The sequence below is a fragment of the Stomoxys calcitrans genome, chromosome 5 (genome assembly GCF_963082655.1).
Source record: "Stomoxys calcitrans chromosome 5, idStoCalc2.1, whole genome shotgun sequence".
Taxonomy (NCBI): domain Eukaryota; kingdom Metazoa; phylum Arthropoda; class Insecta; order Diptera; family Muscidae; genus Stomoxys; species Stomoxys calcitrans.
Window position 1 is genome coordinate 76416880 of NC_081556.1, and position 11185 is coordinate 76428064.

Below are 11185 nucleotides of genomic sequence, written 5' to 3' on the forward strand. Positions count from 1 at the left end.
GCTATATGCAAATCCTGATCGATCTAGACAAAATTGCCGAAATATGTGGAGGGGCTTAACTTAACTCTCTGTCCCAAATATCGGCGACATCGGACAATAAATGCGCCTTTTATGGTCACAAAACCTAAAACCGTGAGATCGGTCTATATGGCAGATGTATCCAAATCTGTACCAATCTTGCCATATTGTAGAAGTATGTCAAGGGGCTTAACTTAACTCTCTGTCCCAAATTTCGGCGATATCGTACAATAAAAGCGCCTTTTATGGGCCCAAAAACTTAAATCGAGAGAATGGTCCATACGGCAGCTATATCCAAATCTGATACGATCAGGGCCAAATTGAAGAAAGATATCGAAGGGCCTAAGATAATTCACTGTCCCAGATTTCAGCACAATCGGATAATAAATGCGGCTTTTATGGGCCTAAGACCCTAAATCGGAGAATCGGTCTGTATTGCAGCTACATCCACATCTAGACCGATCTGGACCAAATTGACGGAAGATGTCGAAGGCCCTAACACAACCCACTGTCCCAAATTTCAGCAAAATCGGACAATAAATCTGGCTTTTATTGGCCTATGACCCTAAATCGGCGGATCGGTCTATATGGGGCCTATACTAAGATATAGTCCGATATAGCCCATCTTCGAACTTAACCTGCTTATGGACAAAAAAAATTTTTCTGTGCAAAGTTTCAGTTCAATATCTCAATTTTTGAAGACTGTAGCGTGACTTCAACAGACAGACGGACGGACATGTCTAGATCGTCTTAAAGAATATATATACTATATAGGGTCGGAAATGGATATTTCGATGTGTTGCAAACGGAATAACAAAATTAATATATCCCCATCCTTCGGTGGTGGGTATAAAAAGGTATTGCCAAAAAATTTTTAATTTTAACTCTCATATACACAGAACTACTTGACGCATTGAAACAAAATTCACATTTACAGTAATTGGTATGTTCTCTATTAAATTGTATACAAAAATTTACATTCCGAATATGTTGACTTTTGCCATTTTTGGCCACGTTCGTGACACTGTGCGCTGCTCTCTAGACCAGAGCATAATGGCAACTGACTGTACAGAGAAATAAACTTGGGGACTTCGTCATCCTCTTCTCGACCTCCACCCAGCCCAACACATCGCTCGGGAGTTTTTTCAAATAAGTAAGTTTCTCTGGCGCACCCTGTAGTAGGGGCCCGTCCACTGAAACAGGTCTTCAGTACCTAGCCGTGAAGTGTTCTCTCTGTCAAGATATCGACAATGGTAGCATTTCTTGACACAGAGGTTGCTTATGATAATATAAAACTGACGATGATCGTGAGGGAGGAAATTTAATTTCAAATCTGACATATCGGAAAGGCAACGTTTGTCCCATACAGCGAAAGAGCCATTGGCAAAAGTTGGGGGGTTTAAACCGATCGCCATGCTATGGCTGTATACTGCAGTCGTTAGACCTTTAATGGTATATGGGTTTGTTATCTAGTGGACTGTGCTTCAAAAGTCCACCTACTGTTCAATACTTAGCTGTATCCAAAGGATGGCTTGCTTGTGAATCACAGCCACTTTATGGACGACACCATCGGTTGGACTGAATTTTATGCTACACCTAATGCATCTAATCTTTGTGGTTAAACAAATTGCCGCGACAATTGTTGTGAGGCTAACGGAGCTTTCTCTTTGGTCATGCGGCGACTATGGCATCGGTATTATCCTTGCTGCAATGTTCCAGACAGTGATGATTATTTATTGCCTAAGCCGCAATTTAAGATCTCAAATTCCAAAGCGCAGATCCCCCATAAATCCATGCAAACAATTATTCGCTTTCACAGCAAACCTACTAAAAAAATACGGATGTGGAAGATCTTTACCGCTTTTTTCTTAAAATTTTTCAATTTGAATTTTCGTTTTTAGAAAATTGCAAGTTTTCCCTTATTTTTTGAATGAATGTTAGTGAGATGGAAGACCAGTACCGAAGGACAACGAATAATATATGGTCACAAAGAGGAAGCTGTGAGCATTCCAAAACTATGCGGCCTAATCTAGACTTGAATAGGTCTACCGCTTTGCTATCATAGGCTAGAACAGATGTCTCAGTCATTGTGTCCGTCATGACAGGACACTGTCTAATCGGAAAACATGCTGACAGTCTGAGGGTTGCCAGAAACGACTTTTGCAGAAGCTGTGAGGACATCGAAGAAGTAGAGACTATAGAACACCTTCTGTGTGTGTTTCCCGCACTAACAGTCAGAAGGAGTTCCTCTTTAGGTTCTCCTTTCTTTGAGAACCTGTCAGATTTAACGGATATTGTAGACCTCAAGCGGATTTTTTTTTGTAGGAATTTTTGAGCCCTATCTAGCAATACAAAAAATCAAACCACAAACGAAAATTTGGCAGCCCCAACAAATTTTCAAAATACCGAGGGGACAAACTTTAAAGACCTGCCAAAAGATGCCCGGACAACCTAGGGCCTTGAAAATTTACACACGATCTTGCTAACACCTCAGCCCTAATCATTCCAAGAGATATCTGTACCCATTCTCACCATATGCAAGACCGGTCACAGGTCTGGCTTTCTCGGAGGATCCCTCCCTGGCGTCCCCGATTATAGATCTTAACAAATTAGCTTGATTTATTTCACCACATCTATTTTTGTACATTTGTATGCATACATATTTTTTTGTTTTACTTGTATATGCAACAGTAAATAACAGTGTTTTAACAGTAAATAATCATCTTTATACACTCTATTGCAATTGTTATTTATTGATTTCAATGTTTTCCTTTCATATCTTATGTTTTTTATTTATTTCTCTTTTCACTTCAGTTACAAAAGTCTAAGTAGTCTGCAATTGACACCTGATAGCACCTCCATTTCACCGCCGATCTCAACCAATCCCAAAGGTCAATCCATAGTCGCACCACCCGATCTAGTACTTAAATGTAGTAGCAACAACAGCAACAACAACAATTGCCATCCAGCACCTCTACCGCTGAGTAAAAGTTCCAGTACCACTGGCGGTTTAACGGGCATGCTGCACTCGCACCCACACAATCCACGCGAAGGAACTCTCGATTCATCACGCAGTGGTGGACGCACTTCCGGTGACTCGAACAAACTGCCCGAAAAGAAGACGAGACGTCTTTCGAGGCCTCGTAGTTTATCGAATTTAGTCTGGGATCTGAGGCCATCCAAAGAAAAGTCCAAAAAGAAACTCTACATCCATCACTTTGACCACCGTCAACAGGCCACATTGTATTTGTAGCCAGCCAACATTGGCTAAGTCGACTCAAGGAGCCTGGTAGTTTTCTTTTCTTATTTTTAGTAATCATGACAGGCTTTAGAGTACATTTACCCTGTTGTCGGCAATCGGCCAGTCGTCGTAACCGCCTTCGCCGTCGCCGTCTCATCCGCTTCTGACATATTAGAAAAACAAAGATGTATTTAAAGCCTACACCTACTCATAGTTACAGATAGAAATAGTTTGAGACATGCAACAGATCCGCATCTCACAACCCATCATCATCAGTCCCAGCCTCACCAGCCATCTTCTTCGTCTTTGCCATCGCCATCGTCATCCTCATCAACATTCAGTCATTGTAGCATCCACAAGTAACCGCATTTAATTCTTCTCTCTCCAATGTTGCCATCATTAACAGCTTCAGCAGCTTCAACTCCAACACCATCGCCGCCATCAGAAACAACAAAGTTGTTTAAGTGTTCGCAGAAATGGAATGGAAAGAATTACTTCAGTGCATATTTATAAGGTGAGTAAGAGCATAAAAGAAAAACTTCCAACCCAAATGAACATTGACAAGGCCAAAAGACCAAGACCGAACTCTAAATTCTTTGAGATAGTCAGCTAGTGAGTGAATCATCTGCAGCCACATGTGGTCTTGCCCCAAACAAAGCAGCCAGCCACACCAACCATCAAAATCCATTATTGAATTTAACACCTTAAAGGTGTTGATGTATGCGAATGCAATTTGTAGTTGGCCATTACCGGATATTGACTTGCATATTATTTGCCTATGTGTTTGAATGTTTTGTCCTTCTTATCTAACAGGCAGAAAAGATGTCCCAAAGCTGATGGGGCGAAAAAGGGAATTAATCCATTGGCCATTTGTCAAAGAATGATATTACGGCATCGGAGAAAAATAAAGAACTTGCCATATGCACATTTTCTTTACATTTGCTCTTAAACTTAAAGAAAATCAGCATGCAAGCCGTAATGACATCTGAAAGCATTGGACCAGGCTGCATTTTTATATTCACCAACATAAGAGGTCATTGCGTTGGTATCACTTTAAAATCTAATTTAAAAATAGAATTGGGTGCATTTGAGTATTATACTGTGGAACAATTTCTGGGACCTGGTCTGGGGGTCACATGAGCAAAGCTTCAAAAAGTTTTTAGAGTTGTCAGACCAAACTTTTCAGGGGTCTTAACATATAACACATTAACCGAAGACGAAGGGTCCGCACATTTTGCGAAGTTTTGTTTGAACCCTTGTACGAGTAGTAACCTAAAAACACAAACCAGTTATTTCTATTTGGCGTCAAATACCTAGGGGTAACGCCCCATCCCAAAAAACCCCTAAAAGGGCACTCAAAAGAAGGGTAATTGGGAGTGCAATACAAGTTTTATAAAAAAAGGAGGATAGTTGCCGTTTCAACACTAAGCCCTTGGAGGGTTTAGGGCATATACACAGATCAATAAAAATACAAATGCAAAGTTTTCTACTCCCAGAAAAAGAATCTTAACCTCCCTAAAACCATCCCAGAACTTGCTCTTAAGAAGGGTTGTAGAAGACTTTCCAATAAGGCGAAAGATAAGGGTGAGTTAAGTTAGGCTAGGTTCCATCGGCTTGTTTTGGGCTCTAAATACTAAAAAGTAATCTCGAAAAAAATCTTAATCAGGAATTCCGTACACACTGTCGGTATGTTTTGAAATCGAGGGGGGCTTTGAACAATGTGCGGATTGACACACTGATCCAATCCTTAGGCCAGTATAGGGTGGACCCGGTCCTTAGAGACTGAATAAGACATATGCTAAGGAACAGGTGGATAAATTGTGTGTCGCATGACATACATAAAAGGGAGAAAGTGGCACAAGGCACGCCACAGGGGGGCATTTTATCGCCACCCCTATGGGTGACCACTATAAATGACCTATTACGTATGCTGATTGAGGAGGGATTTGAACCCGTCTGCTACGCTGTTATAATACTTCGACGATGTTATAATACTTCTAAGCGGTAAAGATCCAAACCAGCTATGCAGAAGGGCCAAAAGCGTCTTGCAGATGGCACACGTCTGGGCTGGACCTAAATGTTAACCCAGAGAAGATTGAAATCTGTCTGTTCACGAGTAAGGCGAAGGTGAGGCAATTTGACGCACCACGTTTCCTCAATAGAACAATTTCGATATCTGACAAGGTTTTGACCTTTTGTGACTTAGGTGGGATCTTGGACAGGAGACTGAATTGGAAATGTCATATTTAGTAGTGTACTGAGAAGGCTCCCTAATCGCCCTAATCTCCTCCGGCAGGACCGTATTCTGATCAGGCAGCTGGAAACAGAGCTCAGCTGTGCCACTGGCAGCAGTGCCTCGCACTCGAACCCAAGTTTTGCTCTGGTATCTGGTCGGAAACCTCATCCAATCCTTCCAGGTTCTCCATCGATTTTACCACGATGATGTGACCTGCTCGTATCCTCTATAAATTCTTCCATCGCCTTAAATCTCATAGGCTGCCGGAAACGTCTTCCTTGACAACAGGCAGATATCAGTCTTCTCCGGGTCAACAATGAGACACCTAGATCTAGCCCAGTCATATGCCATCTCCAAGACCCTTTCGGCCCTGCTGCTCTTAGAAGTATTATTACATCGACGGGTTCAAAAGCCTCAAGAAAAAATTCTGAATTGACTTCTTCTGTTCGTGGAATAACATCTTAGGTCTCTGGGTCTCTCCAATGTATATAGTCTTCGCACATTTAGAAGTCAGGGAATGAATGAACTCTGTCTGATGAGGAAACACCAGTAGCCGAGTTCGTAGCGTGCTTGGATTACCAGTGCAGGGGTCGTGGGTTCGATTCCCGACAGAAGCCTTGGTTGGTCGCTACGGTGGTATTACAATGGACTCAAATTGTCCCACTACGAACATCTTTGTCTTTGTCAGAAGCTCTTGATGTTCTGGGCATGAAAATACAAAGTGATGTCCGTTGGGCTAAACATGTATTCGAAGTGTCGAAAGAAGCATTCAAGTGTTTAGTCTTCCTTTAGCGGTATACGAATTACTTCACTCCGTCTGATCTTCTTAACATCTACACCACTTTCATAAGGCCAAAAATGGAGTACAACTCACATGTATGGGCTGGAGCTTCACTACTGCTACTGGACCGTGTACAGAGGAGAGCGATGGCGCTGATTGGGGACAGTGGGGTATCCAACTCTATTGCCTCCCTTTATCATCGTCGCAATGTGGGTTGTTTGGCGCTGTTCTATCAGTACTTTCATGGAGTGTGTTCGTCTGATATTGGTCTTCTTATTCCCGATGTAAGGATGTATGTCAGGGATACTAGACATTCCAGGAACTCGCACTCGTTTGTAATTGATTGGCCAGAGGGCCGCACAATGCATTATAGAGAGAATTCTTATTTCGCCCAAACCGTTTGTATGTGGAATTGACTTCCGGCTAATGTTTTGCCCACCCACTTTGACATCCAAAGATTTAAGACAAATGTCAATAAGCACTTCATCCTTTACCAATCCCCCAAACCAAAGGGACTGCCACTCTTACCTAACCTAACCTATGTATGGAAGCTGAAGTCTAAACCGATTACGATCAAACCTAGTCTATATTCTAAAAGTCGTATGAGAAAACGTTGTAGTGAAAATCGGTTGATGCATGTATATGGGAACTATATCCAAATCTGAATCGATTTCTACAAAAAACGATTTTCTAAAAAAAAAACTCCAAAAACTTACAAGAAAATCCTTCGTGCCGAATTTCGTGAGGATCGGTTGACAAATTAAAAGATTGTTGCAATGTTAGTCCAAATCGGATGAAAATATATGGAAGCTATATCTAAATCAAAACCGTTCTCTTCCTGTTTCAATAAACTTCGTCTCTAGGCCAAGAAAGTTTTCTATGTAAATTTAAAGATGATCAGATGCGATCTGTATTTTATACTTAAATTAACATGGATGAAGAGTCGGACATAGGTAAATCGAATCAGCCAGCGGTTCTGAGTGGATCCGTATACTTATCAATTTGTCTATCTTCCGTTCTGAGCGCTACAAACAAATCCACTATATTATATTACCCTGTACCACAGTAAAGATGACGGATGGTATATTGCATTGGCTTATGTCTCTTATAGCATTTCCTATTTATTGCTCCAAAACTAAAAGTGGAGGTAAACGCTATGCCTCCCATCCATCCCATAGGCGGCATATTCAACATTGCTAAATTGAATCGTGTCTTATTGTCTCGATTTTTCATTTTTACTCAACTAAACGCAAATGAGTTTTAGTTGTCTAGTTCTTTCTTCGCTTAGTTTGTGTGTGTTTGTTTGTGTGTATGTTCTCAACACAAGAGGACAAACAATAACTAATGCTTTGGTTGTGGTTATGGTTGGGATGCACCAAATATCCATGCAATGTTAAACCAATGGAATACCAACAAAAAAAACCGAAAATGACGAAGAAATTTACGCCAAGACAGCGACCCAAGAGGACAATGAAGAAAATACTTTAATTTTGTTAAAAGAATGAAAATCAAGTTCGTGTCTTAAGTCTTTCGTTTGTTTGATTCTTTGTCATTATTACAACCATAGGATGGGGGTATACTGTTTTCGTCATTCCATTTGTAACACATCTAACTATTGATTAGAGACCCAACAAAGTAGGTACATATATTAGGGATCGCCCTGATATTATAAGTCGAATTAGCGATATCCATCCGTCCGTCTGTTCGTCCATCCATCGAAAGCACGCTTACTTTCAAAGGAGTAAAACTAGGCACTTGAAATTTGCCCAAATACTTTCTATTAATATAGATCACTTAGAATAGTAAATGGGCCATATCGGTCCATGTTTTCATATAGCTGCCTTATAAACCAATCTTGCCTCTAGAGAGCGCAATTATTATCCGATTTGGCTGACATTTTTCATGAAGTGTTTTGTTTTGATTTCCAACAACTATGCCAAATATGGTCTAAATCGATTCATAGCCTCAAAAATCTCTCATATAAACTGATCTTCTTCTTGAGCCTCCAGAGGGTGCAATTTTTATCCGATTTGGCTAAAATTTTGTACAAAGACCTCTCCCATGACCTTCAACATATGTACGATCTATGGTGTAGGGTAGGGTATAAGATTCGGCCCGGCCAAACTTAGCACGCTTTTTTAGTTGTTAGCTCTCATTCTGGTCTTTAAGAGCCATGTGTGTCTCTTGACTTGGAGTTACATCTAAGTACACACAGGTAAATTTTAAAGTTTAATCTCGATTAATGTATTTTTCTTTTTTTCTCTTTTCAGATACATTAAATTACATACATATCTAGCCAAAACTCGGATCACACCAGCTTAATAATACACATTTTTTTTGAAACATCTAAATCATAAGAGAAAAAAAAAAGTTGAAAACTTTGTGTTCAAAATTGAGTACATGATGAGAAAAGCTTTAATTGTTTGGATTTTTAAAGTAAAAAATTAAAATAAATGTGCCTTTTATGTTTTAATTTATCATTAATAATGTATTTAATAGATTGCTTTACATCCATCTCTCGTCCACCCTTAGCAAAAACTAATCCTAAGTAAACTATTTTGAACAAACCTTCTTTCAATAGAAGGGAAATAAAGAAGCAAAAGGAAAAACATCCATTTAAATATTTCTCTAAGAACAAATATTTCATACTGGAGAAGTTAAAATGAAAAAAAAAAACATCAACGACACAACGACAAAACGGTCTGTAAGAAAAGACACACCCTGATGTTGTTGTTCCTTTCCCTCAAGTTTTCTGAACAGAAATCAAAAACGACAAAAATATGCAAATTAAGAAATACCCATTAACATTTATCAAGTCTTGAAAATTGTGATTTTATTTTAACGTAATTTTTTTTTAATAATTTAAGCAGCAAAAGCAGAGACAATTTTTAGCAAGTGTATAGAGACTTTTAATTTTCGAAGTGCGCAGGGGGTGTGACAACAAAGACTGCTGGAGACCTCATTTATCGCCAGTCCAACATGTTATGCCCTTGGCCCCACAATTTAGTTGTAAGCAATTCCCCATATGCTGTAGGTTTAATTTCAAAGCAGCACAATACGTTTCAGGGGTATGTGTGGCGAGGAGCGGCACTCACATCATCCCATTGCTCCCAGCCGTTGTACCCCCGAAATAGATTGTCTCAAAATCGTTCACAAATGTCACATGCGAATACCATTTTGTTCACTTTCACGGTGAAAGCTGTGAAATTAACTCGGAAAATGCTGCCACTTTAGAGAGTATTAACGAAAACGTGAAACAGACTAAAACAATCATAAAAATAGTTCATACCCGTATACAACAAATATAAAAAAAAAAACACATCAAAGTTAATTAATACAAAAAACAAAAAAAAAACAAATCATAATCAATTACGAAGCAATATGTATGCGAAATCATTGCAATATTAAAGCTAATATTTACTCTATCGATTATTAATTAACTCTTGCGTAAAAATCCAAAATAAAACAAATCAAATCCCTTCTTGTGAAACACAAAAATACACTCACAGCAATCGCGTCAATTGATAAGGCGCGAATACGAAATTATCTCCTCTCAACAAAATAGCATGAATAAGCAAAGAACAAGGAACTCGTCATTATTTAGTTGTTATTATTTAGGAAAGCAGCTTAAACTTTAGACTTGTAATCAAATTTTTCACAAAACATCATGTCCATATTAATGTATTTAAATTTCTTCTTATTTTTTTTATTTTTTTTTTTTTTTGTTTGCTTTTAAGTCCTCTATATACTCTGCACCCAAGTGAGCAGAGTTCGTAGATATGCTAAAGTTAAAAAATCAGAATCAATTAAACTGTTTCAGTCGTCGTTTATGCATTACTGATAATTTATCATTAAATAAAAATTTTAGCAATATATACATACATATATAGAAATCACATATACATGTAATAAAGTGTTTTATGTGTATTAAACAAATATTTTATGAATAGAGAATAAAGAAAAATTATACGAAATTAAACTCAAAATGTTTTTATTACATAGCACTATTGGCCTCCGTGTATCAGTTTTTTGTAAGCAGAGAGTAAAAATAGATCGATCCATTTTATGGGGTATCCTGCTTAGTTTTTATACCCACCATCGAAAAATGAGGGTATATTTATTTTGTCATTCCGTTTGCAAGACATCGAAAGATCCATATCCGGACCTATAAAGTTTATATATTCTTGATCAGCGTAAAAATCTAAGACGATATAGCTACGTCCGTCCGTCCGCCTGTCTGTTGAAATCACGCTACAGTCTTTTAAAAAAGAGATATTAAGCTGAAGCTTTGCACAGATTCTTTTTTTGTCCATAAGCAGGTTATGTTCGAAGATGGGCTACATGGTACTATATCTTCATATAGCCCCCATATAGACCAATCCGCCGATTTGGGGTCTTAGGCCCATAAAAGTCACATTTATAATCCAATTTCCTGAAATTTGCGATAGTGAGTTGTGTTAAGCCAGTCAACATTCCTCTTCAATTTTACCCGGTCGGCCCAGATTTGGATATAGCTGCCATATAGAGCGATCTCTCGATTTAAGGTCTTGGGACCATAAAAGGCGCATTTATAGGCCGATTTTACCAACATTTGGGGCAGTGAGTTGTACTATACCCTTCGACATCCTTCTTCAATTTGGTTCAGATCGTTAGGCCCCTCGACATCTTTCTGCAATATGGCCCATATCAGTCCAGACTTCGATATAGCTGCCATATAGACCGATCTCTCGATATAATATCTTGGGCCCATAAAAAGCACATTTATAATCCGATTTCGCTGAAATTTGACGCAGGGACTAACTTTAGGTTTTTCAACATCTGCGTATATGGTTCAAATCGGTCTATATTTGGATATGGCTAAAAAAAAGACCAATATTTTGTTCAACAAAATTGAACAATGACTTGTACT

At 38.9% G+C, this 11185-nt stretch overlaps 1 protein-coding gene across 16 annotated transcripts in view; it reads left to right on the plus strand.

Annotated features, from left to right (window-relative positions):
• The window catches only part of LOC106088992 (uncharacterized), a 604691-nt gene extending 594436 nt beyond the window's left edge, over positions 1 to 10255 (plus strand). For 14 of the 16 annotated variants that reach the window (XM_059368662.1, XM_059368666.1, XM_059368663.1 and 11 more), the window contains one exon: positions 2833 to 3758. In XM_059368662.1, coding sequence (XP_059224645.1) covers positions 2833 to 3271 — 439 coding nt within the window. In that variant the 3' untranslated portion in view covers positions 3272 to 3758. Of the gene's footprint in view, positions 1 to 2832; positions 3774 to 8546 lie in introns of those variants that run through there. The other 2 variants (XR_001221540.2, XM_013254731.2) reach the window with 2 other exon arrangements.
• Positions 10256 to 11185: the final 930 nt, after the last annotated feature.